At 63.9% G+C, this 27,993-nt stretch overlaps 2 protein-coding genes across 6 annotated transcripts in view; one reads left to right on the forward strand and one right to left on the reverse strand.

Moving 5' to 3' along the window:
• STAB1 (stabilin 1) overlaps window positions 1-18,791 on the forward strand; it is a 27,261-nt gene extending 8,470 nt beyond the window's left edge. The window contains exons 14-69 of one of the 4 annotated variants that reach the window (XM_025885087.2): window positions 106-168; window positions 461-574; window positions 659-712; window positions 943-1,023; window positions 1,427-1,585; window positions 1,961-2,023; window positions 2,261-2,356; window positions 2,561-2,647; window positions 3,430-3,541; window positions 4,005-4,191; window positions 4,301-4,394; window positions 4,504-4,662; window positions 5,933-6,028; window positions 6,614-6,709; window positions 6,849-6,896; window positions 7,075-7,205; window positions 7,364-7,475; window positions 7,871-7,948; window positions 8,033-8,131; window positions 8,251-8,349; window positions 8,487-8,618; window positions 8,802-8,930; window positions 9,113-9,169; window positions 9,414-9,497; window positions 9,975-10,170; window positions 10,273-10,368; window positions 10,465-10,510; window positions 10,602-10,678; window positions 10,914-11,039; window positions 11,213-11,286; window positions 11,435-11,509; window positions 11,760-11,882; window positions 12,189-12,236; window positions 12,697-12,774; window positions 12,912-13,058; window positions 13,486-13,626; window positions 13,718-13,777; window positions 14,161-14,337; window positions 14,424-14,510; window positions 14,612-14,761; window positions 14,861-14,917; window positions 15,000-15,201; window positions 15,496-15,645; window positions 15,794-15,898; window positions 16,085-16,192; window positions 16,282-16,475; window positions 16,576-16,720; window positions 16,801-16,934; window positions 17,024-17,189; window positions 17,296-17,405; window positions 17,515-17,634; window positions 17,721-17,870; window positions 17,948-18,052; window positions 18,129-18,275; window positions 18,363-18,479; window positions 18,566-18,791. In XM_025885087.2, coding sequence (XP_025740872.1) covers window positions 106-168; window positions 461-574; window positions 659-712; window positions 943-1,023; window positions 1,427-1,585; window positions 1,961-2,023; window positions 2,261-2,356; window positions 2,561-2,647; window positions 3,430-3,541; window positions 4,005-4,191; window positions 4,301-4,394; window positions 4,504-4,662; window positions 5,933-6,028; window positions 6,614-6,709; window positions 6,849-6,896; window positions 7,075-7,205; window positions 7,364-7,475; window positions 7,871-7,948; window positions 8,033-8,131; window positions 8,251-8,349; window positions 8,487-8,618; window positions 8,802-8,930; window positions 9,113-9,169; window positions 9,414-9,497; window positions 9,975-10,170; window positions 10,273-10,368; window positions 10,465-10,510; window positions 10,602-10,678; window positions 10,914-11,039; window positions 11,213-11,286; window positions 11,435-11,509; window positions 11,760-11,882; window positions 12,189-12,236; window positions 12,697-12,774; window positions 12,912-13,058; window positions 13,486-13,626; window positions 13,718-13,777; window positions 14,161-14,337; window positions 14,424-14,510; window positions 14,612-14,761; window positions 14,861-14,917; window positions 15,000-15,201; window positions 15,496-15,645; window positions 15,794-15,898; window positions 16,085-16,192; window positions 16,282-16,475; window positions 16,576-16,720; window positions 16,801-16,934; window positions 17,024-17,189; window positions 17,296-17,405; window positions 17,515-17,634; window positions 17,721-17,870; window positions 17,948-18,052; window positions 18,129-18,275; window positions 18,363-18,479; window positions 18,566-18,622 — 6,198 coding nt within the window. In that variant the 3' untranslated portion in view covers window positions 18,623-18,791. Of the gene's footprint in view, window positions 1-105; window positions 169-460; window positions 575-658; window positions 713-942; window positions 1,024-1,426; window positions 1,586-1,960; window positions 2,024-2,260; window positions 2,357-2,560; window positions 2,648-3,429; window positions 3,542-4,004; window positions 4,192-4,300; window positions 4,395-4,503; window positions 4,663-5,932; window positions 6,029-6,613; window positions 6,710-6,848; window positions 6,897-7,074; window positions 7,206-7,363; window positions 7,476-7,870; window positions 7,949-8,032; window positions 8,132-8,250; window positions 8,350-8,486; window positions 8,619-8,801; window positions 8,931-9,112; window positions 9,170-9,413; window positions 9,498-9,974; window positions 10,171-10,272; window positions 10,369-10,464; window positions 10,511-10,601; window positions 10,679-10,913; window positions 11,040-11,212; window positions 11,287-11,434; window positions 11,510-11,759; window positions 11,883-12,188; window positions 12,237-12,696; window positions 12,775-12,911; window positions 13,059-13,485; window positions 13,627-13,717; window positions 13,778-14,160; window positions 14,338-14,423; window positions 14,511-14,611; window positions 14,762-14,860; window positions 14,918-14,999; window positions 15,202-15,495; window positions 15,646-15,793; window positions 15,899-16,084; window positions 16,193-16,281; window positions 16,476-16,575; window positions 16,721-16,800; window positions 16,935-17,023; window positions 17,190-17,295; window positions 17,406-17,514; window positions 17,635-17,720; window positions 17,871-17,947; window positions 18,053-18,128; window positions 18,276-18,362; window positions 18,480-18,565 lie in introns of those variants that run through there. The other 3 variants (XM_073901322.1, XM_073901321.1, XR_012380897.1) reach the window with 3 other exon arrangements.
• Window positions 18,747-27,359, reverse strand: NT5DC2 (5'-nucleotidase domain containing 2). 2 transcript variants are annotated; one of them, XM_073901323.1, is made up of 14 exons: window positions 27,085-27,359; window positions 23,167-23,351; window positions 22,956-23,030; window positions 22,652-22,707; window positions 22,450-22,543; window positions 22,130-22,258; window positions 21,963-22,023; window positions 21,777-21,879; window positions 21,536-21,637; window positions 21,260-21,341; window positions 19,462-19,548; window positions 19,234-19,374; window positions 19,089-19,153; window positions 18,747-18,888 (listed from the first exon to the last, which is right to left on the reverse strand). In XM_073901323.1, the coding sequence occupies exons 1-14, from the start codon at window positions 27,314-27,316 to the stop codon at window positions 18,747-18,749; spliced, it is 1,554 nt and encodes a 517-aa protein (XP_073757424.1). In that variant the 5' UTR covers window positions 27,317-27,359. The 2 variants fall into 2 exon arrangements, with proteins under 2 accessions (XP_073757424.1, XP_025740874.1); XM_025885089.2 differs by having other exon boundaries at window positions 18,747-19,008.
• Window positions 27,360-27,993: the final 634 nt, after the last annotated feature.

Below are 27,993 nucleotides of genomic sequence, written 5' to 3' on the forward strand. Positions count from 1 at the left end.
ACAGAGCTCCTTCCCCCCCTGGGGCTGGAACAGAGCTCCTTCCCCCCTGGGGCTGGAGCAGCCTCCCCCTTTCCTCTGTGCTCTCATGCTCATCCCTTGCTACAGAGAACCATTGGCCAGATCCTTGCCTCTACTGAGGCCTTCAGCCGCTTCGAAACCATCCTGGAGGTAAGTTTGTTGGGAAAGGCCTTAGCCCATCTGATCTTTTGGGCCAGGACCCCCCATTACTAACTCACCGTGATCTGGGGCTCTGGAGTAGCACGGGCCCTTGCCCATGCCCCCATCCTAGAACCTGCCCGTCACCATCCTGGTGTTCTGTGGTAGCATGTACCCATTGCCGCTGTCTCCTACTTCCTCCTTACGGGAGTTCCCTGCAGGCTGAGGGTGGCAGGGCCCCAGCAGGGCTCAGAGGTGGAGGCTGGCCACAGAGCCTCCCTGAGCCTCCTTCCCACTGCCACAGAACTGTGGGCTGCCCTCCATCCTGGATGGGCCTGGGCCCTTCACAGTCTTTGCCCCAAGCAATGAGGCTGTGGACAAGTTGCGGGATGGCCGCCTGATCTACCTCTTCACAGCGGTAAGCTCGGCGGGGAGAAGGAACGGGGGAGATGGGGCACCCGGGCCTCCACTGGCCCCTGCCACGCCCTCTCTCTCCTGCCAGGGTCTGTCCAAGCTGCAGGAGCTGGTGAAGTACCACATCTACAGCCATGGCCAGGTGAGAGGCTCCGAAGACCAGCCTGTACCCTCAGCTGGGCTTCTGGAAGTTTGCCTGTAGGTCCTGGTCTCCCAGGGCCCCTTCTCCTCTCCCCATCCATTTGGACACTTAGGGTGCAAAAGAGAGTCTAGGGACAAGTGTGGTAGCTGTGAGTCACCTGGGCGGGGCCGTGTGGGGCCCTACGGTGTGGCTCATGCCTGGCCTAAGGCCCCACCCTCTCCTCCACCCAGCTGACCATTGAGAAGCTCATCTCCAAGGGCCGGGTCCTCACCATGGCAAACCAGGTCCTGGCTGTGAATATCTCCGAGGAGGTGAGCCCCACAAACCAAATGTGGAATGAATGGGCCAGTGGAGGGGCTGGTGATGACCGGCCAGTGGTGTGGCCTCTTTTGGACCTGCCTTTGGGCTCCGAGCCCCATGGAGGGCAGGCTCTGGAGGGGGGGGGGGGCACGTGGGAGGCACACACAGATCCTATCCCTCTCCTGGGGCCCAACAGACAGGGAGGGCTCCAAAGACGTGGAGGGTGGTTTCAAGGGTAGGGGGCTGGCGCTCCATGGGGCTCAGGGCCTGGAGGCTGGAGCGGTTTTGCCAGAGCGGGTGGCGTTGCCTGGGAAAGGGAAGAGATGGCCTGCAGGCTGGGCTGTAGGGGTAAGGGTGGCAGCGGGCCCGGGGGGCTGCCAGGCTGGGCCGCTGGTACACTGGGCTCTGCCACAGGGGCGCATCCTGCTGGGACCAGAGGGGCTCCCGCTACGGAGAGTGGATGTGCTGGCCTCCAATGGCGTGATCCACATGCTGGAGGGCGTCCTGCTGCCCCCGACCATCCTGCCCATCCTGCCTAAGCACTGCAGCGAGGAACAGCACCAGATCGTGGCAGTGAGCACACACCACACGCTGGGGGCCCAGACCTGCTTGTTCTCCTCCAGCGGGCAGGGAGGCCGACAGTGGGGCTGGGGCCTGGGCACCGACCCCACACCCCCACCACCAGGCCTCAGCAGTCCTGCTGATCGTTCCTTCGAGATCACTCCCACATCTTCTGGCCCTCTGGCCCTGCCCTCTGCTACGATGCCCACGCTCCCACACTCAGCCCTTCCCCATGGCAGGGCCTTTGCCCTTGCTATGCCTTCGGCCCTGGCCCTCCTGTCATTGACTCTCTCATACCTCAGGCCTTGGCTCCATGCCAGTTTCCTAGGGTCCACTGAATAAATAAACCATGACTAACTCTGCCCCGCCTCCCCCTGTCCCGCCCAGGGCTCCTGTGTGGACTGCCAAGCCCTGAACACGAGCACGTGCCCCCCCAACAGTGTGAAGCTGGTGAGTGTCCCTCAGCCCGGCCCTCAGGGCTGCCCAGTGAGACTTCTGCCCTGGATCAAGGCAGGGAGGAGGGGTTGCGAGGCTCAGCTGGACCCGGAGGCTTAGCCCCTCTAGGCCCCACTAAGGGTAGGGGTGCTGGATCCAGAGTGCTGCGAGGTCTCTGGACCAGTGCTGCCTGGCAAAGGGAGCCAGCTCAGGACCCACACCTGCTGACCAGCTTTGCACCGCCCACCCCAGGACATCTTCCCCAAGGAGTGTGTCTACACCCATGACCCTACTGGGCTCAACGTCCTGAAGAAGGGCTGTGCTCACTCCTGCAACCAGACCGTCCTGGTGAGCCTGGGCGAGGGTGCTCCCTGCACGGTAGGCCGGGGCCTCCCCTCTGGGGCGGAGCAGGCTGCCTCCCTGGGAGAGCTGGGTTGCACCCCCGAGGGGCTGTACCCGACTCTACAGGTGGGGCATGGGGGCAACAGCAGCCTGGGTGGTGGGGGTGGTGGGGCCTCAGACGCACCCTCCGACACGCTTTGTCTCTCACAGAAACCTGGCTGCTGCAAAGGGTTTTTTGGGCCTGACTGTGCCCAGTGTCCTGGGGGCTTCTCCAACCCTTGCTACGGCAAAGGCAATGTGAGTACCCCTGCCCCGGGGCAGCTGTGTGAGTCGGCCGGGGCTCCTCGTGTGTCTGAGCTGGCCTACCTCTCTGGCCTTGGGTTTCCCACATCCTGGCAGAGGAAGTTGGGCCATATTGTTTTTAGTATTTTAATTAGAAATAATTAGAGCAATGCTTTCAGGTCCCCTTCCTCTTTGGGAGCTTTGTACTATCACTCGGTAAACCTTGCTTTACTGCCCACCACAAAAAAAGAAATAATTAAGTAGTTGGAATTTGGCACCTAAAAGGTGCTAAGCCTCATAAAGTTTGTCAGTGGTTTTCCTTTTTTTTTTTTTTAAGATTTTATTTATTTATTTGAGAGAGAGAGCGAGAGAGAGCACGAATGGGGTGAGGGGCAGAGGGAGAAGCAGGCTCCCCACTGAGCAGGGAGCCCGATGCAGGGCCGATCCCAGGACCCCGGGATCATGACCTGAGCCGAAGGCAGACGCTTAACCGACTGAGCCACCCAGGCGCGCCCCGTCAGTGGTTTCCTTGGGTGTTCTGTTTTTGCCACTTTGTAACGTCAGGGTTACTTTAGTGCTGGGCCAGGGATCAGCACAGGAGTTGAGGATTTCTAGGTTGAGCCAAGGTCATCCATGAAGCCTCCAGGGCTGGCTGTCTTTTGGGGAGCCAGTGATTTGGAGGTCTCTTCCAGGGGGAGAAGGGGCTCAGAGCCAGCCCGTGGACGGTGAAGGTGTGCGGGGAGGGGATGAGGCCAGTCCCCACCCCATGACCGGTCCTGCTTCCTTCCCACCCCTAGTGCAGTGATGGGGTCCGGGGCAATGGGGCCTGCCTCTGCTTCCCAGACTACAAGGGCATCGCCTGCCACATCTGCTCCAACCCAAACAAGCATGGAGACCGGTGCCAGGAAGGTGGGTGGTCCTGGCCCATGCTGCCTGCCAGGGAGAAAAGGGTCTGCTTGGAAAGGGGGCTGGGGACTCCCAAGAAGGGGAATAGAGCCCCAGGAGCAAGGGTGAAGGCCAGAGGAAGGGGAGCAGGATTTGAGAACAAAACTAGATGATGCCTCCTTCCCCCACGCCAGGCAGGACGAGAGCTGTGGTTTAATCTAAAGCATGCAGGATTTGGGTCAGACACACAGAAGAACTTTCAGATGGTGGTGTCAGGGGCAGGGCAGCTAGAATGGGGTGACTGAAAGCAACAAATGGCCCCCTTGCATTTCCCCTGAGGCCGGGGCAGCCCCTGACTTTGTGACCCTGAAGTCACATCTGTGCTGGCTGCCGTCTTCCACATTCCCAGCGCCCCCTTAGCTGCATCCTGGCTCTCAGCCAGCCCTGCCCCCGCCTCACCTTTCCCGTCGCCATGTCCTCCCTGCAGACTGCGGCTGTGTCCACGGTCTCTGTGACAACCGTCCAGGCAGTGGGGGCGTGTGCCAGCAGGGCACGTGTGCCCCAGGCTTCAGCGGCCGCTTCTGTAACGAGTCCGCAGGAAACTGTGGGCCCACTGAGCAGGCCCAGCGCTGCCACTCGCATGCCCGCTGCGTCAGCCAGGGGGGCGTCACCAGGTGAGCATCGCATTTCCTCTCTGCCTCGTCCGTGACCATGCATGTCGGCTCATTCAGCCTCCAGCCTCGTCCAGAGGCTCACGGGAGGCCCTTCATTCCCCTGCCCCAGGTGTGTCTGTCTCGATGGCTTTGAGGGCGACGGCCTCTCCTGTGTGCCTGGAAACCCCTGCTCCCACCCAGACCGTGGTGGCTGCTCAGAAAATGTCAGTCTCATTGGCCCTTCCTGAAGTCCTGAGCTGGGGGTGGAAGGGGGACTCCCTTTTCCTCAGCCCTCCGCCCTGTGGCCCTGGGTCACGACCGTGGCTCTCACAGGCCGAGTGTGTCCCTGGGGCCCGGGGCACCCACCACTGCACATGCCACAAAGGCTGGAGCGGGGACGGCCGCGTCTGTGTGGCCATCGATGAGTGCGAGCTGGATGCGAGAGGCGGTTGTCATGCCGACGCCCTCTGCAGCTACGTGGGACCTGGGCAGGTGAGGCTTGGCGGGCCTCGAGCCGGGTGTGTGTGTGTGTGGGGGGGTGGGTATTTGTTCCGGGGGACTCTCACCCAACCCCGTCTGGCTCCAGGAGCATCCACTCCGAGAACTGCTCAGGGCCTCAAACCCCAGGCACAAGTGAGAATCCAGGTCTGAAAGGTAGTGCCGTCCGTTCTAGAAGCCGCCGAAGCGTGCAGGAGACGACACAAAGGCAGGGGCGGTTTTAAAGGCAGGCATGTGCCGGCGCCAGCCCCAGGCCGCTTGTTCCACACCGTGTTCCGCCAAGGCCGTGGCTCCTGTCCCTTGGGGATGAGGACTCTCGTAACCGGGTTCACGACTCTTCTGCTCTACCTGGCCTTGGGGCCGCTGTCTTCTGACAACTAGGTCCTTCCTTCACTCATCAGGTTCCCATGGGGTACCAGGCGTGCTAGTCCCTGCTCTAGACTTAGGAATGCGATGCTGAGCAAAGCAGGAGATTCCTGCCCCAGGGGAGTGACATCCCCGAACCCTTTAGACTCCTGGAAATCCAGCTGTGGAGTTTACAGCCTCAGACTCCAGCCACCGGGTCTCAGCATCTGGAGCTTTTCATGTGAGGCAGGTCAGGCCCATGACCCCGAGCACTGGGCAGCACTCACATGTCTACTATGCCGACGGGGAGGCCAGGCCTGACTGGCTCAGGGTCAGCGTGTGCAGGGACCTGCCCCACGATGGCTGGACCACCCGCCTGCACCCCCAGCTCCACAAGGAGCTACGCGGTTCTAAAGTGCTGAACCAAGGACCAGAATAAACAGGTTGAGATGCCCCCAAGTTGCAGATGAGGGCAACTGAGATCTGGGACTATGGCCGGTCACTCAGCTGCAGTGGGGACAAGCCCCGGACTCGGGCATTTATCGGGAAGGATCAGAGTGGGGTGGCAGGGTCAGAGATGAGTGTGTGCCGCCATCCCTGGGGCCGGCCTCGAAGACATCTGCCCGCTCATCACACACTGCTGGCCTCTCTCAGGCCTGAGAGCAGAGGGGTACCAAGTCCCCATGGATGCTTCCCTGCCAATGCCATCCCTTCTCTGGACTCTTCCTGAGAGCCAGGCTCCCCTTAGGGCCTCGGGCTCCTGGTCTGGAACAGGGATCTCCATGGAGGGGCATAGGAGAAGCTCCTCGGGTCTGAATATGCTTCCCCAGGGGACAAGGCCCGTGGAGAGTGGGGGAGCAGAGGAGGAGAGGGTGGGCGCCCCCGGTGAGCTGAGGCCCTCTGCTCCCAATCTCTCCAGAGCCGGTGCACCTGCAAGCTGGGGTTCGCCGGGGACGGCTATGAGTGCAGCCCTATCGACCCCTGCCGGGCAGGCAACGGTGGCTGCCATGACCTGGTGAGGGGCCGCGGTGGCCCGGGGCCCGGGGGAGGCTCTCTGGGTGGGCCTCAGCTCTGGTCCACTCTCTGGGTGTCCCTGTCTGTGGCCAGGATTGGAATCTCTCTAAGGCCCCAATCCAGACTGTGTCACCCCTTCGCCCACAGGATAGGGCTTCCATTCCTTGTTAAGGCCCCAGCCCCTGCCCCGCCTCCGGTTTCCACCCCCTCCCCCACTCCATGCTCCTGTGCCTACCCTGACCTCTCTCTGCCTGTGTGTTCCAGAAGGCCTCCCAGCTAGCTCCTCCTGCTTTCGGGGCAGGCCCTCCCCTCCTGGGTGCTCCCTCTGCCCTGGCCTTTGCCAACCCATCTCTCATGATGGGCTGGGGTAACTCACGGTCAGATGGTCAGTGATCTTGGAGAGCAGGGCCACGCCAACCAAGGGAGCAACATGAATGCAGACTGGCTGGCTGGATAGACAGACGGTGGGGCTGGTTGGCAGGACAGGTGATAGGTGATAAGGGTGAGATGTAGGCTGGGTGCTGTCCATCTTGCCATCTGGGTACTGAATGGAGGACCCTGTCTCTTTGCCCCACCCCCACCCCAGGCCACCTGTCGGGCAGTGGGGGGAGGTCAGCGGGTCTGCACATGCCCCTCTGGCTACGGGGGTGATGGCTTCAGCTGCTACGGAGACATCTTCCAGGTGAGTGGGTCCCTATGCGTGGGTTGGGGGAGTCCTCTAGTGCATCTCAGGTGGGAAAGGACAGTACTCAGGGTCCTGGTGAGGAAGGGGCTTGGATTTGTCCCTAGACTGATGACCTCAGCTCTTTCCCTCCCCTTAGGAGCTGGAGGCAAATGCCCACTTCTCCGTCTTCTACCAGTGGATCAAGGTAGGACAGGGCAGAACACTGGGGTTGAGGCTCAAATCCAGGAGGCCTCCCTGGATGCAGAGGTGCCACATAATATCTCCAAGAGCTGGAGGTGGGGGCAGGCCTGGAGGCTGGGAGCAAGCAATCTCAGGTGGCTACCTTCATCACTCCCCCTGTCCCCCTGTCCCCAAACACACAGAGTGCTGGCCTCGTTCTTCCCACGGACAGCCGAGTCACCGCCCTGGTGCCCTCTGAGTCTGCCATCCGTAGGTTGAGCCCCGAGGACCAGGCCTTCTGGCTGCAGCCAAGGGCGCTGCGGCAACTGGTCAGGTGGGCAGCCAGGGCGGGGACCCAGGGTGGGGAAGAGATTTCCGTGCGAGACCCCGCCCCCCCCAGAGGGTCTCATCCCGGCTGTGTCCACCTCTTGGGGTGGAGCCCAGTCCCAGGGGTCTCTGTTGGTTACACTAACTTGGCTCCATGCCCCACAGGGCCCATTTTCTCCAGGGTGCCTTGTCTGAGGAGGAGCTGACCCGGCTGGGTGGGCAGGATGTGGCCACCCTGAGCCCTACCACACGCTGGGAGATTCACAACATCAGTGGGGTACGTGGTGAACGTTGGCCAGCAGAGGGGGCCGTGCAGAGCATGGGAGGGAACTTGAGTGGCCACCATCTTCCCAGGCCAGGGCCCCCGGGGCTGAGCTTGAAGTCACCCGGACCTGCCCAGGGCCAGCACACGGGCTACTCAGTGTCTTTGGGCCGGGAGGGACTGCCCTGCCTGGGGTCGTCTGTGTCTCTGTGTCTGCATGTGCACGCCTGTCGCTCTTGTGCGGCCCTGGGTGGGTCTGGAGGCGATGGTAGGTTCTGAGGGTGTCCAGGCCAGGCTGGGGGCCGCCAGTAGATGCCTGTGTGCCCAGCAGAATCTCTGTTGGTGTTGTACTGACTCTTAAGTGTCCATCTGTGCCTACCCGTGGCTGAGCTCTGCTTGCTCCTTTCCAGAGGGTCTGGGTTCAGAACGCCAGTGTGGATGTGGCCGATCTCCTCGCCACCAATGGTGTCCTACATGTCCTCAGCCAGGTACGGCCGGAAGGGTGTGTGTGGGGAACCGCCTGGGCCAAGGGGCGCTGGCGTGCTGACCAGCCCCGGTGCTCCCCATGGCAGGTCTTGCTGCCTCCGAGGGGGCACGTGCTGCCTGGGGAGGGGCTGCTGCAACAGCTGGACCTGGTGCCTGCCTTCCGCCTCTTCCGGGAGTTGCTGCAGGTGAGCAACAGAGGAGAGAGGGGGAGTGCCCTCCCCCAGGCCTGGAGGGAGCTGGCCGGCTCCGGGGTCGGGGCCGAGGGCGATTAGGCCCATTGGTGACCCCGGCCCCTTGCCCTTAGCACCACAAGCTGGTGCCCCAGATTGAGGCTGCCACGGCCTACACCATCTTCGTGCCCACAAACCGCTCTCTGGAGGCCCGGGGCAACAGCAGCAGGCTGGTGAGGCCATGGGGATGGGGCCGCTGCAGGGGAGGGTGAAAGCCGGAGTGAGCCTCCCATCCCACGGCAAAGCGACAAGGCAGGTGGAATGGCAGTCCCTGGAGCCCCTGAGCTTCTCCATCCGGCTTCCCGGCCAGGACGCAGACACCGTGCGGCACCACGTGATCCTGGGGGAGGCACTCTCCGTGGAGGCCCTGCAGAGAGGGGGACACCGCAACTCGCTCCTGGGCCCTGCCCACTGGCTCGTCTTCTACAACCATAGCGGCCAGGTTTGCAGGGGTGGGGGGCAGGGAGCCTGCAACCTCTGCTCCAGCAGAGACCACCCATCCTGGGAGACCCCCTCCCTGCCACCAGCCCCCACCCCCCCCACCCCGGCCATCCCATAGCCCCAAGGCGAGGGGCGAGGGTGGTAGTGCTGGGGGATGGACTCAGCCTCCCACCGCACTCCTCAGCCTGAGGTGAACCATGTGCTGCTGGAAGGCCCTGTGCTGGAGGCCCCGGGCCGCTCGCTGTTTGGCCTGTCGGGGGTCCTGACCGTGGGCTCAAGCCGCTGTCTGCACAGCCACGCCGAGTCTCTTCGGGTGAGAGCCTGAGGCCCGGGGGTTGTGCGGGGTTGTGGGGAGAAGAGCTGAGGGGGTTCGGAGCTGGGAGGTGCTGGCTGGCCTGGCTGGCAGGGAGGGGCACTGGGACAGGGTGGGAGAGGAAGGAAGGTGGGTTTGGCGGCCCCATCCCAGCACCACCTGACTCCCCCCCACCTCCCCAGGAGAAATGTGTAAACTGCTCCCGAAGATTCCGCTGCACTCAGGGCTTCCAGCTGGAGGTGAGGACAGGGGCTCAGCAGCGCTCTCTGCTCTGCAGGTGTCCAGCTCCCGGGGCCCAGCTGGCTGCGCCCCCCTTGGGGCATGGAACAGCCAGGGCTGCCTGGGCCCAGGTCGGCCTGTCTCCACCCCTCCCTGATCTGCTGTCCTGCTCATCCACTGACCCCTGTCTGCCTGGCTTCCTGTTCACTGCCCTGCCCCTACCCAAACCGCAGGCTGAGCCCTCCTGCCTGTCCCTGTTTCCAGAACACCCCCAAGAAGAGCTGTGTCTACCGATCTGGCTCCTCCTTCTCCCGGGGCTGCTCTTACACATGTGCCAAGAGGATCCAGGTTTGCCTCCCAACACCCCCACCCCCGAGTCTGACCAGAAAGGGGGAGGTGGGAGCGCAGGCCCAGGGGAGGAACCCGGACTAGGTGTCAAGGGCAGAGGCAGGGCTTGGGACTAGGGTGAGGCCAGTGGAGCCAGGGCCCAGACGGAGAGGTCTGAGGTCATTGGGGCCAGTGTCTGTCCTGTGGCCACGCCCCAGGGAGTGGGGATGGGGAGAGGGAAAAGGGGCTCTTCCTGGACCCCATCAAGCAGGCCCCAGCGCAGTCGGTCCCTCACTGTGGCATCCGGCACAGCTGTGCCCGGCCCGAGGCTCCGTTTCCTCACCCCTGCCACAGGGCGGGTCGCAGAAGGCAGCCTCCATTTCCCTGGTCCCTGCTCGCGTCATTGGCTGGCTTTGTGGCCTGTCCCCGCCACCCCTCTCATTTCCCTCCTCCCCACCTCTGGCCTGGGCCGGGCCTCTCCCTGTCCCCTCCCCACAGGTGCCCGACTGCTGCCCCGGCTTCTTTGGCACACTGTGCGAGCCGTGCCCGGGGGGTCAGGGCGGTGTGTGCTCGGGCCACGGGCAGTGCCAGGACAGGCTCCTGGGCAGTGGGGAGTGCCGCTGTCACGAGGGCTTCCACGGAACCGCCTGTGAGATGTGTGAGCTGGGCCGCTATGGGCCCAGCTGTGCTGGAGGTGAGCACCGGGGAGGGCAGAGGACAGCAAGCATGGAGACAGCCCGGCCGGGGCAGGGGGGGGCACTGGGGCAACTCCTGTCCTCCCTTGTCCTGCTCCCAGTCTGTGACTGTGCCCACGGGCTGTGCCAGGAGGGGCTTCAAGGGGACGGCAGCTGTGTCTGTAACGTGGGCTGGCAGGGCCCCCGCTGTGACCAGAGTGAGTAGCCTCAAGGGGGAGAGGAGGGTGACTCCTGGGGAGGTACTTCCCGGGTCCAAACGACCAGAACTATCTTCCTACCCCCGCCCCTCCCAGAGATCAGTGGCCCTCAATGCCCAAAGAAGTGCGACCCCAATGCCAAGTGAGTGAACTCAGCCTGGGGCGGGTGGGCAAGCGGGCAGGGGCCCTGGGGTCAGGCCCGGCCCAGGCTGAGCTAACGCCATCCCTCCCAGCTGCCTACAGGACTCGGCGGCAGCCCCGGCCTGTGTCTGTGCCGCGGGATACTCGGGCAACGGCATCTACTGTTCAGGTGGGGTCACATGGGATGCTCCGGGCGCCCACCGTGAGATTTTCCGTGAGATTTCACCCTGATGCTTTCCCTGCAGAGCCCTCGCCAGTCCTTCTGGGGCCAGTTTCCATCCGGTTCCCATCTCGGGTCTCACCCTTCCCTCTGACCTTTTCCTTTCTCCCCCTGCCCTCCTCCCCTGGCCCCACGCTGTCCCTGTGCCTGCTCCTCACAACTCTCTGGGATCATCTGCCCCTAGAGGTGGACCCCTGTGCGCAGGACCATGGGGGCTGCTCCCCCCACGCCAACTGCACCAAGGTGGCACCTGGGCAGCGGACGTGCACCTGCCAGGATGGCTACACAGGAGATGGGGAGCTGTGCCAGGGTGAGCCTGGGACCCCCACCCTGGGCGTACGTGGGGCCAGGGCTCTGGCTTCAGTGTTATAAGACTAGGAGAGGCTGAGGGGCCCACAGGGGGCACTGAGAGCCTGGCAGTGAGCACCTGAAGGCACAGATGAATGGAAGGGCTGCCTCTCACCCTAGCGTCTCCCCACACAGAGGTCAACGGCTGTCTCATCCGCCACGGGGGCTGTCACATGCATGCCGACTGTATCCCCACAGGCCCCCAGCAGGTCAGCACAAGAGAGGCGGACACGGAGGCTGTACCATTTGCTCAGAGGGTGGGGCCCCCCCTCAGACTGGGGAGGAGGTGCTCCTTCTGTCCAGGGTGCTGGCCTGCTCTTGGGTCCCAGCAGCCGTACTGATCAGGATTTGGGACAGGTCTCCTGCAGCTGCCGTGAGGGTTACAGCGGGGATGGCATCTGGACCTGCGTCCTCCTGGACCCTTGCTCCCAGGTCAGGCCCCAGCCCCGCCTCATTTCACAGGGGAAGGGGACTAAGGTGGGAACCAGCCCTCCTTGCCCCCGTCAAGGTCCTAAAGGCCTCTGAAGGGTGAGCCACCCTCCCACAAACTCGAATCTGACTGCTCAGTAGCCAACAGGGCTTTGGGGCTCGGACAGGGGCCTTCATGGCCCCTTACCCAGGGCTGGGTGGGGCAGAAGAGTCTGGGAGCCACTGATGCCTCTCTCTCCTGTCCCTATGTCAGAATAATGGAGGCTGCAGCCCCTACGCCGTGTGCAAAAGCACGGGGGATGGCCAGAGGACATGCACCTGTGACGCGGCCCACACAGTGGGCGATGGCTTCACCTGCCGCGCCCGAGTCGGCCTGGTAATGATGCCCAAGCTGGACCCCTGACCCAGCCTTGGCTATGACCTCCATGGGCCTGACCCATGATATTGGTCAAGACCCCAGATTTGATCCTGATCCTGGCCTTGACCATGACCCTGACCCCCTGACTCCACCTGGGCCTGACCCAGCTATGATCCATGAAATGAATCCTGACCCCAGCTCAGACCCCCGGCTTTCCTTTCCTCATCTCTGCCTTGGCCAGACCTTGGGCCGCAGGTGCTGGGAGAGGCACCAGGCCCTGAATGGGGGCCACCCAAAATCTGAGCTGATCCTCGCCCCCCCCAGGAGCTCCTTCGGGACAGGCATGCCTCATTCTTCAGCCTCCACCTCCTGGTAAGTGACCAGCTGGCTTCCAATTCTTTGGTCCAGAGAGCCTGGGCCTCTCTGATCTGCAGGTCCTACCCGTCTCTGGGCCTCCATGTTCTCATTTGGTCAGGGGGTTGGCTGTTCTGGGCTCTCAGAGCCCAAGTCTTTTTTTTTTTTTTTTTTTTAAAATTTTTTTTTTTTTAGGGGGGGGGACAGAGAGTGTGAAAGGCGGGGTGGGGGGGGGGGGGGGGTGGGGGTGGGGAGAGGCAGAGGGAGAAGCAGGCTTCCCACTGAGCAGGGAGCCGGATGATGTGGGACTGGATCCCAGGACCCTGGGACCATGACTTGAGCCAGAGGCAGACACCTAACCAACTGAGCCACCCAGACCCCTCTCAGAGTCCAAGTCTTTCCTGGAGGATCCGTGGGAAGCCCTGAGTTGGTCACAAGTTGCCCCTCTTCTGCTCAAGCTGTTACTGCCTCCCCACAGGAATACAAGGAGCTCAAGGGTGATGGGCCTTTCACAGTTTTTGTGCCCCGCGCAGATCTAATGACCAACCTGTCGCAGGTAAAGCAACCCTCCCCCACCCCCGGCAAGGCTGGGAAGGGATGGGCCCTGTGGGGCAGGGATGGGCAGGGGTGGGTGTGGTGTGGGCAGAGGCAGCGGTCAGGGGCCTCCTTCAACCTTCATGACTCGCACTGCAGGATGAGCTGGCCCGGATTCGCGCCCATCGCCAGCTCGTGTTCCGCTACCACGTGGTCGGCTGCCGGCAGTTGAGCAGCCAGGAGCTGCTGGAAGAAGGCTATGTCACCACGCTCTCGGGGCACCCGCTGCGCATCCACGAGAGGGAGGTGGGCCTGTCCCTGGGCCGGCCCGCCCCCGCCCTGGGCCACCCGAGAGAGCCGGGACTCAGCAGCTTTCAGGCCCTGACCCTGTGCGCCTGGGCCCTGTCCCCGCGCCTTTAAGACCCTCTCACCTCCCCTGGGCCGGGACAGGGCTTTAGTGAGAGGGAGATAGACGAGTCCGGCTCCGGACCGTGCCCATTACCGAAGGCCAGTCCCCAGGCCCAGGACTTCCGAGCCTGGCCCTGTGCCCTTGCCTGTCCCCCTCCCCCACCCTCCAGCCCCGCCTGGCGGTCGGTGTGTTTCCCGGCGCTCTTGGCCCCGCCCACCTGCCCCAAGACTCGCCCAGTGCAGGCCCCGCCCCCATCTGGGGCCCCACCCCTCAGCCTCAGTGTCCCACCAATGGGCTTCATTCGGTCCTGGGCCCCACCTCCAGGGCAGCATCTATCTCAATGACTTCGCGCGGGTAGTGAGCAGCGACCACGAGGCGGTGAACGGAGTCCTGCACTTCATCGACCGAGTCCTGCTGCCTCCTGACGTGCTACACTGGGAGCCTGACGCTGCCCCTGTCCTGCGGGTATGACCTGGGCACAGGCCTGGGAGCTTGCCAGGGCCCTCCCGTGCTCTCTCCCTGCCTGACCTCAAGGCTCACCAGTGCCTTCCCGCAGAGAAACGTCACGGCCGCCGCGGAGGGCTTCGGTTACAAGATCTTCAGCGGCCTTGTGAAGGTACTGCTCCCGCGTGTGGGTATTTGTGCCCGTGCGTGTGTATGCAGATGCCTGTCCATGTGTGAGTGGCTGTGTGTATGTTCACCTGTCTGCACACTCACCTGTGTGTAAGCCTATCCCTCGTGTGCGCACAGGCTATGTATCTGAGCCTCCCAGTGTGAGCACGGGGGTGTGTGCTTATGTATGCCCACGTACCTGAGAATAGTCGAGGTGTGTGTGCAAGTTTATCCCTGCGTGTATGTCCGTGTGCATCTGCCTGGGATGGCTACAGAAGAATGCGGCTGGCAGGAAGGACACCTGGGTCCCTGGAGCCCCTTCCTGGCCTCTGTCCCTACCTCTGCCCCCCAGTCTCTGATTGTCACACCTCTGCTAATCCTTGCCAGGTGGCTGGCCTCCTGCCCCTGCTTCAGGATGCGTCGCATAGGCCCCTCACCATGCTGTGGCCCACAGACTCTGCCCTGCAAGCCCTGCCACCTGACCGCCAGACCTGGCTGTACCACGAAGACCACCGTGACAAGCTGGCAGCCATCCTTCGGGGCCACGTGATTCGCAACATTGAGGTGGGTCTCCCCCCCCCAGTCCTTGGTCCCCACTGCCTGCCACCCAGCCTGCCCCCCCAGCTCCAACCGTAGCTCCATCTGCTCAGGCCTTGGCATCTGACCTGCCCAACCTGGGCCCACTCCGCACAATGCATGGGACCCCCATCTCCTTCTCCTGCAGCCGTGCCCGGCCGGTGAGTCTGGGAAGCAGGAGGGAAGCAGGGGGCCGGGGCTCTGGAAGTGGCGGGCTGCGCTGCACCTGTGACCCTATGTACTCTCCTTCCTCTGCCCACAGGGTGAGCTCACAGTAGGTGAGGAGGACGCCCGCATCGTGCAGCGGCACCTGCCCTTTGAGGGTGGCCTGGCCTATGGCATTGACCAGCTGCTAGAGCCACCTGGTCTTGGTGCCCGCTGTGACCATTTTGAGACTCGGCCGCTGCGGCTGGTGAGGGAGGCCATAGGTCGGAGGTGGACAGGCCGGGACCCTAGCCTCCCGTCCTGTCAATCCATCCGATCTTACTGTGTTGGCTTCTGTTCCTTCCAGAAGATCTGCAGCATTTGCGGGCTGGAACCGCCTTGTCCTGAGGGTTCACAGGAGCAGGTGAGGCCCTGGGAGCTGGGTGGGGGTTCAGGCAGGGCCCAGGGACCACGAAGCTTAGGCTGTTTGACTCCTCTTGGCCCAGGGCAGCCCCGAGGCCTGCTGGCGATACTACTCAAAGTTCTGGACATCCCCTCCACTGCAATCCTTGGCCCTGCGCAGCATCTGGGCCCGGTCCAGCCTCTGGGGCCAGCCCCAAGGACTGGGCAGGGGCTGCCACCGCAACTGCGTCACCACCACCTGGAAACCTAGCTGCTGCCCTGGTCACTACGGCAGTGAGTGCCGAGGTGAGGGTCCTGAGGTTGCTCCGGCCACTGCTCCTGAGAAAAGGTGTTGGGGCGGTGGGCCCGGGGCAGGTGTGGGTGCTGAGGGCATTTTACTGGGAGAGAAAACACTGGGGGGGGGGTGTCTGTAGGATTCTCAGCAGCAAGGGGACTCGGGGTGGGGGGGAGTTGTGCCTTCTGGAAGAGGCTTGGCTGCCCCAGGTGTGGGACGCACAGCGTGGCTGGGCTGGGGCTGCGTGTGGTAGGGGTCCTGAGGAGATCCCCGGCCCCATACCCTCCCCCTCCTCCTCCTGCTAGCTTGCCCTGGCGGAGCCGGCAGCCCCTGCAGTGGCCACGGCGTGTGCGTGGACGGCATGAGTGGCAGCGGGCAGTGTCAGTGCCATGCGAGCTTTACGGGGATGGCGTGTGAACTCTGTGCCCCGGGGGCCTTTGGACCCCAGTGCCAAGGTGGGCTGTCCCGCCCTCCCCCGCCCCCCCCCCCCGCCCTCTGAGCCCTGGGCCACCCTGGCCCCATCCCTGCCCACCCTGGCCCTGACCCCGAACCGCCCCCCCCGCCCCGCCCCCGCCCCATCCTCCTGCCTGTGCCTCTCCCCAGCCTGCCGCTGCAGCTCCCATGGCCGCTGTGATGAGGGCCTGGGGGGCTCTGGTTCCTGCTTCTGTGACGAGGGCTGGACGGGGCCGAGCTGTGAGGTGCAGCTGGGTGAGTGCTCTTTGTGCCCCCACCGCATGCTTATCGGCTTGCAGACACCAGCCAGACCGGCGGCCCACTCAGGCTGAGGCACTGGCGGCGGAGGTGGGGGGGAGATGGGGGGGTGGGAAGGGGATTGGCGGCCTCTAGGAGGGCAGCTCCTCACCTGGGTGTGTGGGGTGGGCCCTGGGGGGACAGAGCTGCAGCCCGTGTGTGCCCCGCCCTGCGCACCCCAGGCCGTGTGCCGCGCCGACAGCAGCTGTGAGTGCGGCCTGGGCTACGAAGGGGACGGCCACACGTGCACAGGTGAGCAGGGGGGTGGGATGCGAGGTGGGGGGCTCCCCCCCGCCCCTCCTGTCCCCTGATCCTGCCACTCTCTCCCTGCCCCCCCCCAGTGGCGGACCTGTGCCGGGACGGGCACGGTGGCTGCAGCGAGCACGCCAACTGCAGCCAAGTGGGCACCGTGGTCACCTGCGCCTGCCTGCCCGCCTACGAGGGCGACGGCTGGAGCTGCCGGGCCCGCGACCCCTGTGCTGATGGCCACCGTGGGGGCTGCAGTGAGCACGCAGACTGCTTGAGCACCGGCCCGGTGAGCAGCCGGGGAGCCGGGGAGCTGGGGAGGCTCCACAGAGCGGGCCCCCTCGCTCTCCTGGGGCCCTGAAGAGCACCCACCTGCTCTCCTGCCCCAGAACATGCGGCGCTGTGTGTGCCATGCCGGCTACGTGGGTGATGGACTGCAGTGTCTGGAGGAGCCGGAGCCGCCCGTGGACCGCTGCCTGGGCCAGCCACCACCCTGTCACGTGGATGCCGTGTGCACGGACCTCCACTTCCAGGGTGTGCTTCCCTGCCCGCCCCCAGTGCCCCTGCTTGCCCTCGGTGCCGCTGGGCTGATCACACGTCCCTCCCTTCTGCAGAGAAGCAGGCTGGGGTCTTCCACCTCCAGGCCCCCAGTGGTCCTTACAGCCTGAACTTCTCAGAGGCCGAGGCGGCCTGTGGGGCCCAGGGAGCTGTTCTTGCTTCTCTCCCTCAGCTCTCTGCTGCCCAGAAGGTGTGTGGGGCCCAGGGGTCTGGAGTTGAGCCTGTGGGGGCCCTCTCGAGTTGGGCCTTAGGCTTCAGCATCCCCTCCTGCCCCTACAGCTGGGCTTCCACCTGTGCCTCGTGGGCTGGCTGGCCAACGGCTCGGCTGCCCACCCAGTCGTCTTCCCTGCGGCAGACTGTGGCGGTGGTCAGGTAGGCGTCGTCAGCCTGGGCACCCGGAAGAACAGCTCAGAGCGCTGGGACGCCTACTGCTACCGCGAGCTAGGTGCAGCCCCCTGCCCCAGGGCCGCCCCCCCGCCACCCCATCCCACCCCATGCCCTGGCTTGGCTCCTTCCCACTGACTTCCCCCTCCAAACTGCCTTTCCCGCAGATGTGGCCTGCCGGTGCCGCCGTGGCTTTGTGGGTGACGGGACAAGTGTGTGCAATGGGAAGCTGCTCGATGTCCTGGCTGCCACCGCCAACTTCTCCACCTTCTATGGGGTGTGCAGGGGCCCAGCCTTAGGGCTGAGGGTGTGTGTGTGGGGGTGAGGGGTAGCTGGGGTCCCTGGGGAGGGAGCCTGCCCATGGTCCTATCTCCCCCCACCCCCAGATGCTGTTGGGCTATGCCAACGCCACCCCGCGGGGTCTGGACTTCCTGGACTTCCTGGACGATGAGCTCACCTACAAGACACTCTTCGTTCCTGTCAATGAAGGCTTCCTGGATAACATGGTAACTGGCAGGGGCTGTGGGCAGAGCCAGGCCCGACGCTGACACCTCAGGCTGGCCTGGGCCAACAGGCCTTGCTCTGCCCACAGACGCTGAGTGGCCCCGACCTGGAGCTTCACGCCTCCAACACCACCTTCCTGAGCGCCAATGCCAGCGAGGATGCTGTGCTCCCTGCCCACTCGGGCCTCAGCCTCGTCTTCAGTGCTGCGGACCCTGACAACAGTTCCTGGGCCCCGGTGGTGAGTGTGGCCGCCGCACCTCCCCTCTGGCCCCAGCCGTCAAGCACCCACTAGGCCTGACTCTGGTCTCTCTCCAGGCCCCAGGGGCAGTTGTGCTTAGCCGTGTCATCGTGTGGGACATCATGGCATTCAACGGCATCATCCACGCTCTGGCCAGGCCCCTCCTGGCCCCCCTACAGCCTGTGAGTTGGGGGGGGTGGGGTGGGGATGAGGGGACAGCCCTGGCCCGTGTGGCCTTGACGCTCTCCTTATTTACAGCAGGCGGTGGTGGCAGCTGAGGCTCCACCTGTGGCGGCAGGTGTGGGGGCTCTGGTAGCCGCTGGAGCACTGCTCGGCCTAGTGGCTGGAGCCTTCTACCTCCGCGCTCGGGGCAAGGCCACAGGCTTTGGCTTTTCCACCTTCCAGGTAGGGCCGTGTTGCGGTGGGGTGGGGGGCTGAGGGCGTCCAGGTCCATCTTGCTGGAAGCCCCTCACCACTCCCCTCTCTTCTCAGGCAGAAGATGATGCTGAGGAAGACTTCTCCCCCTGGCAGGAAGGGACCAGCCCAACCCTGGTGTCTGTCCCTAACCCCGTCTTTGGCAGCCATGATGCCTTTTGTGAGCCCTTTGATGTGAGTGTGGGGTGTGAGGGGCGGTAGAAAGGGGCTCAGGGCCCGGTTTCGGCCCAGCCACAAAGGGTCCTCTCCCCACCCCCCAGGACTCGCTCCTGGAGGACGACTTCCCCGACACCCAGAGGATCCTCGCAGTCAAGTGATGCGGCGAGGGTCGGACAGAGGCACAAGGGAGAGGGAGACCACTTTTATTGCCCGTCCTGGACTGACGCCCAGCGTGGGCGGGGCAGGAGGGGTTAGAACCTGCTCTGGACAATAAAGGTGCCCTCAGCGGATGTGGGCCATGTCGCCAAGAAAGGGCGTCTTCATGCAGCCGGTGCAAAGCTGATCCATCCAGAGCGGCGCCTCATGCTGCAGGGGCGTGCGGCGCGGGTAGAAGGTGAAGTCGACACGGTAGTTGAGCAGACAGCTGAGGGAGGCCATGTAGAGGTCAGAGAAGCGCACGAGGCGCCGGGAGAAGTAGGTGGGGTTGTGGAAGGTGCGGAAGATGCTTCCAAACTGGGCGTTGAACAGGGCCTTGGTGACGCACCTGAGGAGGAGACATGGGGCGCTCGAGGGGGCCCAGGAGCCACAGGGCTGGAAGCCCTCCCTGCGCCCTCCCCTGCCCACCTCAGCTCCTGCCGCTCCTTCATCCAGGCCGCCAACACCTGCTGCGATTCGGCGTCCTGGTACGTCTGCAGGAGCCAAGGGGGTGCTGGGGGTGAGTCCAGGAGGCAGCCCCGCCCCCCCGGCCCCCCAGCCCCGCCCCCCCCACCTGCATGCGCTCCAGCAGCCCCGTGAGCGCCTGCTGCCACGTCAGCGAGTGCATGTACTGCTCCGTGTTGATGATGCGGATCTCGCGCTCTAGCTCGGGGATGATGGCCCCCGTTCGCCAGCCGTGCCGTAGCATGAGGTCCTGCGGGGCAGGGTGGGGACGGCGTTCAGCAGTGGCGAGCGGGGCTCCCTCCCTCCCTCCTCACCGGGCCCAGCCTTGCCCCCTCACCGCCAGGTCACTGTACAGGTGGTCTCCAAAGTAGAGTACGCGGGGTCCACGCCATTCTGTCAGGCGCAGGAAGTCATACAGGTTTCCCTGGGGAGAGTGGGGGGGGGGGCACGGCCGAGCGCAGTGTACCAAGGGGCTCCCATGGGGCTGCCAGAACCCCGCCTTGTTCTCGCTGCTCCTCCCAAATCCCCCAGAGGCAGCGAGGCCCCTCCAGCTGGACGCCCGGCTGCCCTTTCCCGTGGCCTCACTGTCCCCGGGCTCTGACCCTTGTCTCCTCCCCCCTCACAGTCAGGAAAGGGGTCTGCCCGCCCCAGGAAAGCCTCCTGTAGGCCTGGCACGGTGCCCTTTGCCTCCAGGGCCTCCCCTCCCTGTGGCCTCACACCCACGCCAGGGATCCCACGCTGTGGGAAACAAACCACAGCAGCAAGCCCATGGCCCCAGAGCCCTTCCTGTTCCTGAGCGTGAGCCCAGAGGGACCCGGCAGACCTCGCGGCGAAGCCATCTGTCCCTCCTGCTCCAGAGCCAGAGCAGAGATGAAAGCGGTCAGGCTCAAACACGACAGAGGAAGCTCTCGCAAGAGCCGAAAACGGGGCAGGGGGCTCAGGGGAGGAAGTGCAGCAGCCGCCGGGCAGGAGCCCACACCCCAGCAATGAGCAGAATCTGCATGCAGCACAAAGTGGTTACTACAGCAGCCCGCGCCTGCCGTGGCCAGGGGAAGCCAGCCCGGGCGGCCACAGGTGGTTGCCAAAGGCTTAACTGTCAAATTAAGCTCAGGTGGGGAGTCAAGTACGAGGGGGCGGAGAGCCGCGGATGGGCCCTGAACCGAGAGACAATCTGGAGGTACAGGTGCTGCGTCAGGCAAGATGGAGCCTGGGGTTCCTGCAAGGGGAGCCAGGGAGGGAGCACAAAGAAAGACGAGAAGCAAGCAGGATCCAGCGCCCACCCACAGTGAAACTTCAGATTGTCAGGCACAAAGAAAAGGCTAAAAGCTGCCAAAGGAGAAAGAGTCCCATGTTCCCCACAAAGCTGCGTGACCCTCCTCAGGCTTAGCTAAGATGCCAAGACACAGGAGCATGTCCCCCTCAGAGGAGGGAAAGAGCCTGCGCCCAAGGGGTCCATGGAGTTGGGGGCCACGGGGTTATGAGTACTGCCCGCAGGCCAGGCCTCGGCTCTGGATCCCCCCCGAGTGCTTCCCCTGACCCCACTGCTGACTTCCTCCCTACCCCAGCCCCTGGAACCTCCACCCTCACGGAGCCCAGCTCAGCCAGGATTTCCGCATTCCATCCAGGACCAAATGCCTTAATCCTGCTCCTTAATCGCCACCCAAACCCCAGCACTAGGCCCCCTTCTCATCTTCCTAGACACCAGCTAGGAAAGGGGGTCTCCCGCAAAGGCCCGTGAGCTGCTCCTACCAGCTCATCTGGCTGTAGCAGAGCGGTCAGCCCCAAGAACTAGTGCCGTTGATCGCCTAGGGGGTTTTTAGTAAATGCCTGGCGAATTTAAGGGCTTTCTACCACAATTCAAGTTGAACACTTTTTTTTGTTTACATTATACCCCTTTTATAGATGAGGAGAAGCAAGACACAGAGAGGCCAAATGACTCGGCTGGACTCCCTCTGTTATGGGGTAGTAAACTTGAAATTCAAACACAGGCAGCCTGACCAGGCCTGTGCCCTGAGAGCCGGTGCGAGGGGGCAGAGGCGTGGCAGATGTGTGGTGGCAGGGCAGGGCCCACGAGGCTGTGCTTCTGTCCCCTCCACAGCCTGGGACCGTGGCAAGGCCACCCAGATGGCACTCACCTGCCGATAGATTTTGCCCTTCTCCAGGCGGGTGATGCGGTCCCAGTGCAGGGAGCCCTTTTCATCGAGTTTTCTGAAAGGCCTGGTGCGGGGTGGGGAGGGGCCGGTAAGGGGCTGGATTTCCCGTGTGGGGCAGGGGGGGGGGGCGGGCACCTCCCCCACCTGCTCACACGTGCCATGGGCCGACAAGGGGGTGTCTCTACTCCAAGCATGCAGGGTGCTGAGCAAAGGCCAGGCCCCACGCCCTGGCCCCATCACCCCTTGCTAGGCCCATACTTGCGCCGGTCAGTGAAGAAGCTGGGTTTGTCTGCCTGGACGATGACCACATCGAAGAGCTGGCGCCAGTCGGGACCCACCATGTGCCGCATCCCCTGGTCCCTGGGCGGAGGCAGAGGTGGGGCAGAGGTGGGACAGGGAGCAGGGGGATGGGGTGGGGGGCGGGGCAGAGGGAGAGCCCTCCCCCAGCCCACCTGCTCCCTCCTCCCCACCGCGGGCAGCTGGGCAGCGGGCAGCTCACACGAAGCTGAAAGGGCTGTTGGTGATGAGGAACAGCTGCTTCCCATGCGCCACCAGGCGGCTCAGGACAGCGAACGTCTCGTCCCCTCTCAGGATGTACTTCTCTAATGGGGAGATGGGTCTGTGAGGGCCAGCCCGGCGCCCTACCCAGGAAGCCGCAGGAGGGGCTGCCACGGTCTACCCTTACCCATATCCCGCTCGATCCACTGGTACATGAGGCCCTTCACGTGCACGTCTCGAATGGCATCCTGGGGGCAGTGGAGGGACAGTAAGGGTGCAGTGGGGCCTAGGAAGCGGGCCCTGCTGTGGCCGACTTTACCTTCCCTGCCACCCTGAGAGGCCGAAGGTCCTCACCGTCACGTCCTTGTAGAGGTGCGCCTGGTCAAACTCCAGGCTGTGCCCCAGGAAGTGGTCTACCACACAGGACAGCAGGGCCATCTCCGGCAGCGAGAAGATGTCCATGAACTGCTTGATGGAGGGACCCTGCAGAGGGGGCCACCACCTCAGCAAGCCCCCGCCCCCCGCCAGCCCTGGAGACCAAGGGCTCTGAATCTGCCCTGCCATACTGGTAGAGGGGCACGGGCTGCAGGGCAGGGCAGGCCCACCAGGGTGTGGGCCCCCGTAGCGAGATCACTGCGCTGGCCACCCGGGGCGGAGGCAGATGGAGTGAGTACCTTGCCGTAGAAGCCGCTCATCTGGTACAGTGGGATATGCTGGGTGCCCCCATATAAATCGATCACCTCCTCGTCAGGCACAGGCTGGAGGCCCCTGGGTGGGTGTGCAGACATCATGAGTCCAAAGTGGTCCTGAGCCGAGGACACGGTATAGTTGGGGGTGGGGGGGGGAGCAGGGTGAGGCCGGGCAGTCTGCACTGACCTGTAGGCCGTCCCCAGCTGCACGTAATGGAAGGCGTCGATCTTCATCAGAAGGCTCTGGGAATGCCAGAGGAGTGGGATGGGTGGCGAGAAAGGGGTCTGCAGCGGCCCTGAGCCGGCCTCTTCCAGCCTCTGTGCCCAAGCCCCGATGGGAAGGTACTGAGGGGATCATGTGCCCGTCGAGAGGAAGCTACAGCTTTGAGGCCAAGGGGGTAGCCCTCCTTTAGAGAACGAGGGCTAAGGAGGTAGTGCTGATACACATCTGCTCAGGCGAGGTCACTGGAGTCTGTGGCCTAGCCACTCACCTTCTGAATGTCGTAGTGGAGGCCTCGGATGGCAAAGCTGGGGTCATAGTCATACTTCCGGATCCCCTCTGGGTACTGTCGGGGGGGAAGTGGGCCAGGCCTGAGCCAGGAGCACTACCAGACCTCTGGCAGGGGCAGCCGCCTCAGGGGACCCCCATGACTCAGCCTGGCGTCTCTTCAGCGCCGGGGCTACCTGCCTGGCCGGCCTCACCTTGTAGTGCTCAATCAGGATGTCACGGGCAGCACTGAAGATCTCGGGGTGCAGCGCGTCTGCATACTGGGCCAGCGTGTAGTCGTAGTCGAAGCCATAGACTTCGACATCACGCAGGCTGATCTCGTTGTTGGCGTAGATGGCCGCTGGGTTCAGGAGACTGCAGACCTCGGGGGGCAGGAGGTCTGGAGGGAGGAGATGCAGGTATGAGGAAGAAGGTGGACACAGCAGCAGCAAATGGTTACTGAGCACTTTCCAGGTGCCTAGGCCTGGGAGCCTCATGAAACCACCCAGGATGGGTCATCTTACCCCAGGCTGCATATGGTCAAACTGAGGCTGAGAGAGGCCACTTGCCCAGGGTCACATGGTTGGGGTAAGGCAGAGCTGGCAATGGGCCAAGGCCCGGCCGGAGCTCTTAGCTATGGGTCTTGGGTTACAGCAGTGCCTGCAGCCCAGCAGGTACACCGAGTCCAGGTTTCCTCCAGGCTCCCAGAAGCCCCATCGGAGCCATGGCTACGCTCAGACCCTTTCCACCTTGCCTGCAGCCTGGGCTGGGGCTGAGAAACATGACGGGAGTGGGGGGTACTGGGTAGCTCCTGTCACTCGCACTCCCAGCTCGGAGCACCTGCCACAGCTTGTGGCCCCTCTAATCGGATTTCAGCTGCCCGCCAGTCTGCATAATGACATTTGCTGCTTCTAGCCAGGGAACATTGCTAATTACGACAGGCAGGACGTGTGATGTTGGGCTATGGGGCAAGAAACCAGGCTGCTCCCCCCTGGGGATGTGGTCAGAGCCACCCCAGGCCCCTGGCTGCTACTGAGGGTTGAGTGGGACACTATGCAGAGTAGGCTCTAGGGTCCCAGGGAGGCAGATGAGGATGAGGGGCCCCAGCCTCATCTGCCTCAGTTTCCCCATCTGTACAGGAGGGGAGGTAGATGGAGAAAGGGCACAGGCTTTGGGGTCAGACAGACCAGGCCAAGCTCTCCCTCTCACAGCTGTGACCTCAGAAAAGCCACCTCACCTTCTGGGCCTCAGACTCCCTATCTTTAAAGGGGGAATCAAAATCATGCCAACCTACGGAATTACTGAGAGGGTCATATGGAACGGGCTCTGTGCAGCACTCCCGCTCTGCACCCGCAGCAAACGTGGGATTAGATGGGCGACGTGTCCCTGGAGCCCAGCATCTCCCTGTCCCGGGTTCCCCTCTATCACTCAAGGACTAGGGGCTGCCAGAGAGGGGGCAGGCAGGACTAGATGCACAGGGCACCGCCTTGCAGGGGCTCCAGGTAGCCCCATTCCTGAGACCTCTAGCCTGTGGCTGAGGCCCGCACAAAGAGCCCAAGCCTCCAGGGAATTCCTGTGTCAGCCACAGCTAGGCATCATCTTGCAGCAGAAGCCCTGGGCCATGCAGCATTCCCTGTGCTCAGAGACAGACACTGATGAGCTCCCAAGCTCCGACCAGTTGCCTTCGAGGCCCCTTCAGAACACAGGCTTCATCCCTACCCCGTCCCCTTCCTTTGGAGCCAAGTGCAGGGTGTGGGTGGGGGAACAAGTGTGGCTGGTTCTTCTCGGGGCCTGAGGGCAACGTGGGCCCGGCCCAGAGCAGCCGTCGCAGACTGGTGGGTGCAGACGGAATACTCTTCGCTTGGACGCACGGGAGACGCACTGACCGAAGCTCTCCAGGGAGCTGCTTCTGAGATGCCGCTCTGAGGTCACTAGGACCCTGGACCTTACTCTCTGCACAGGCCTGAGTTCCTGGGTCCCAACGCTAACTCCTGGTACAATGGCCAGTAGACCCCCAGGACGGGAGGGATCTGCTTGGTGGTGTGGCCCTTTGTTGGCAGGGTGCTGGCCATGTGCAGGGATGGACGATCCTCTGAGGGACAAAGCAGAGTGGGGAAGCAGCCCACAGGGTCTGCCCTCCTGACTAGATTTCTGGACTGAGGAAACTGTAGCTCTGGGGGCCACAAAGCCCCCACTCCTTTCCACAGGGCTGTGGTGGTGCACGGGGCCCGGTGAGGTGGATGTACCCCTCACTGGCGCTGGCCTCCCAAGTTCACTGGGCTCACTGTGCAGACGCTCCCTTTCCTCTTCCCGGCCTGCCTCACTCCTGCCCCAGGCTCCAGGGCCAGCTCTTCCCCACGGCAGCTGTAAGACTCACTGCAGGTGCTGTCCTCCCAGCTGCTGCGGAGTGCACATGCTGGGTGCCTTAGAGGCTCATCATGTTCAGGCCTCACTCCAATCCTGTGAGGTGGTCACACTTACTCATCCATCATCCAGAGGAAGAAATGGGCTCAGGGAGGTGAAGTCACTTGCTTTAAACCATCCAGCAGTAGGCAATGGAGTTGAGATTCAAGTTCAGGTCACTCTACCTGCCTTAATCACTCTCCCCCTAGGCCTAGCCTTCCAGCATCCCCACGCTGGCTGGCGGAGAGGCAGTGGCCTGGGGCCTGGCTCCCTGGCCAAGTCTTGCCCACAGGCATTATTAGCCCAAGGCATATCTCAATGCCCAGAACCTCCTCCAGAAAACCCAGTCAAGAAGGGTGAGTTAGGACTCAGTGGTGCAAAGCTGGCTCATCCTGGCGCTCCCCATGGCATCTTGGAAATGACCTTGCCCCTTTCACATCAAGAGGAGCTTGGGTGTCTCTGTGGAGATCTGAAGATGCTGGTGCACCCGGCGTGACAAAGCCCAACACACCTCACTATGTTCTCTGCCACACCTAGAAGGCAGGCTCCGCAGTTTGCTCTGCAGGTCTTCTCCAGACCCAGAGCAAACACCTCTTCTTAAACAGCCTCCCAGGCCTATCCTCTCCACTGAGGGGGTGCAGGGTGGAGTCCTGCAAGGCCCAAGGGCTTCAGAACCACCGTTCCTCAGGGGTCTTAACTATTCTGCCCTGCTCTTCTCAGGTGAGTCCCATTCAGCTCTCCACACAGCTGGAATGGAAGCCCCATTCCCTCAGCTGGAATCTTCCAGCCAGGGGCACTTTGCCTTACCAGACAACGAGAGCAGCATCACCCTTGGGGGCTCCTTGGAAGCTCCCTGCCCTCTCTTGGCCTGGTCCCCTCTGAGTCATCACTACAACCCTGTGGCAGTGGGCCCAGGATTGTGTTTAATGCTGTGGACACTGAAGGTCTGAGAGGGTGAGGCCTGCTGAGTACCCCCGGGGCTGGCCAGTGATAGGGTCAAGCCCAAACCACGTCTGCGTGCTGCAGAGGCAGAGCCTCTGGAGACCCGGGGACATCTACTGAGCATTCTCAGCTCTTGGCCTCATCAGCCCATTTTTATGGGGGAGAGAGGGCGGGAGAGAAGGGTACAGGAGGTTAAGCGTCCTGGCCAAGGATGCAGCCACGCTTGTGGACTCCAGGGCCCTGGGGCAACTTGGTCTCCTTGCTCCAACCAACACCTTCCCTTTCTGGGCTGAGAGTGCTCCGGACCTGGGTCGCAATCTAGAGGCATCTGCAAAGTCTAGTCGGCGTCCCCTGAGGTTGGGCAGCGCCGCTGGCTGGCTTTGTCCCGATGCTCCCGCCCCAGCTGAGGGCCCCTAAGAGAACAAGGGGTTGGGGGCATTTCCGCCGCAGCCTCCCGGCAGGCGGGATCGCCAGGAAAGACGGTGGGGGCTCCGCATTCCGGAGGCCGCTTCGGGATCCCCGAGCTCCTGCAGACAGAGCCAGGGAGCAAACCTCCCGTCGGCCCACCTGCCTCCGGGCGTCGGGGCGGCCCCAGAGGCCCCCGGGACGGCCCGCTGGAGCCTCTCTCGAAGAGCTGCCGGGCCTTCGGGCTCCGGGGCCCCGGCGAACCCCACCAGAGCGCTTTCCCAACGCAGAGCGACGCCCGGGACTGCCGGTCTCTCGCCCGGACGCGCCCCTGCCGCCGCGCGGATACACCCCCGGCGCCCGTCCCACTGCGGCTCACCCACCGTGCACCAGTCTCCGCATGTCCTGGTAACGAGCCCACAGGTGCGCGCTGAGCTCGGCGCCGCCGGCGGGCGTCGGGGCGGGCGCGGAGCGCGGGGCGCCCGGGCAGTGGGCGCCGGGACCCGGGGGGCCGCAGCCAGGGCAGGAAGGCGAGGACGACGAGGCTCGCGGCCCGCCGTGGCCCCTGCACGGCAGCCAGCGCCGAACGGCCGCCCGCAGCCCCGCACCCGCCATGCCCGCCGCGCGCCGCCCGCGCAGCCCTCGGCCCGTCGGCCACTCCGCCGCCCTCCGACTGCGCGCCCGCCACGGTGGCCGCGTGCTCCTCACGGCGGCCGGCCAATGGGCGCGGCGCGCGGAGCCCGGCCGGCCAATGGGCGCACCCGTCGGCCCGGGGCGGGGGGGGGGGGGGCAGGGGGGGGGGGGGGGCCCGGGCAGGGGGGGGGGGGGGGGACGCCCGGGGCCCCTCCCCCCCCCCCCCCCCCCCCCCCCCCCCCCCCCCCGGTCCTCTGTCTCCCCCTCCGCTCCCGGGTCCTCCTGCCCCTTCCCCATCCCTTCCCCCCACCCCCAGTCCTGACCTCAGCTCCGCCGCCGCTCCCCGCCATTCCTGCGCCGGGGGGTCCTGTTCCCCGCAGACCAGAGGCGGGCCCGTTTCACTCTAGCGAATAAAGAGCCCTTACCTCGCGCCGCCCGGTGCCAGCCCCACGCCGGTGAGACCCCGGGACCCGCAGCGCCGCCGACGCCCGCTGAAGCAGCCCTTCCTTGCCCCTCTCTGTACCTTACGCAGGTGACCCCTTTTAACTCGGAGAAGGACGACCGGGCGGTGCGCTGCAGAGTTGTGGGCCCGGAATCACTGCACCTGCCTTATCGTTCTGACCTCAGCAAATGGCCTCACCGACCCCATTCTCCGCTTT

This window comes from Callorhinus ursinus, unplaced genomic scaffold (assembly GCF_003265705.2).
Source record: "Callorhinus ursinus isolate GAN/ISIS: 27379988/994484 unplaced genomic scaffold, GSC_fseal_2.0 scaffold15, whole genome shotgun sequence".
Taxonomy (NCBI): Eukaryota; Metazoa; Chordata; class Mammalia; order Carnivora; family Otariidae; genus Callorhinus; species Callorhinus ursinus.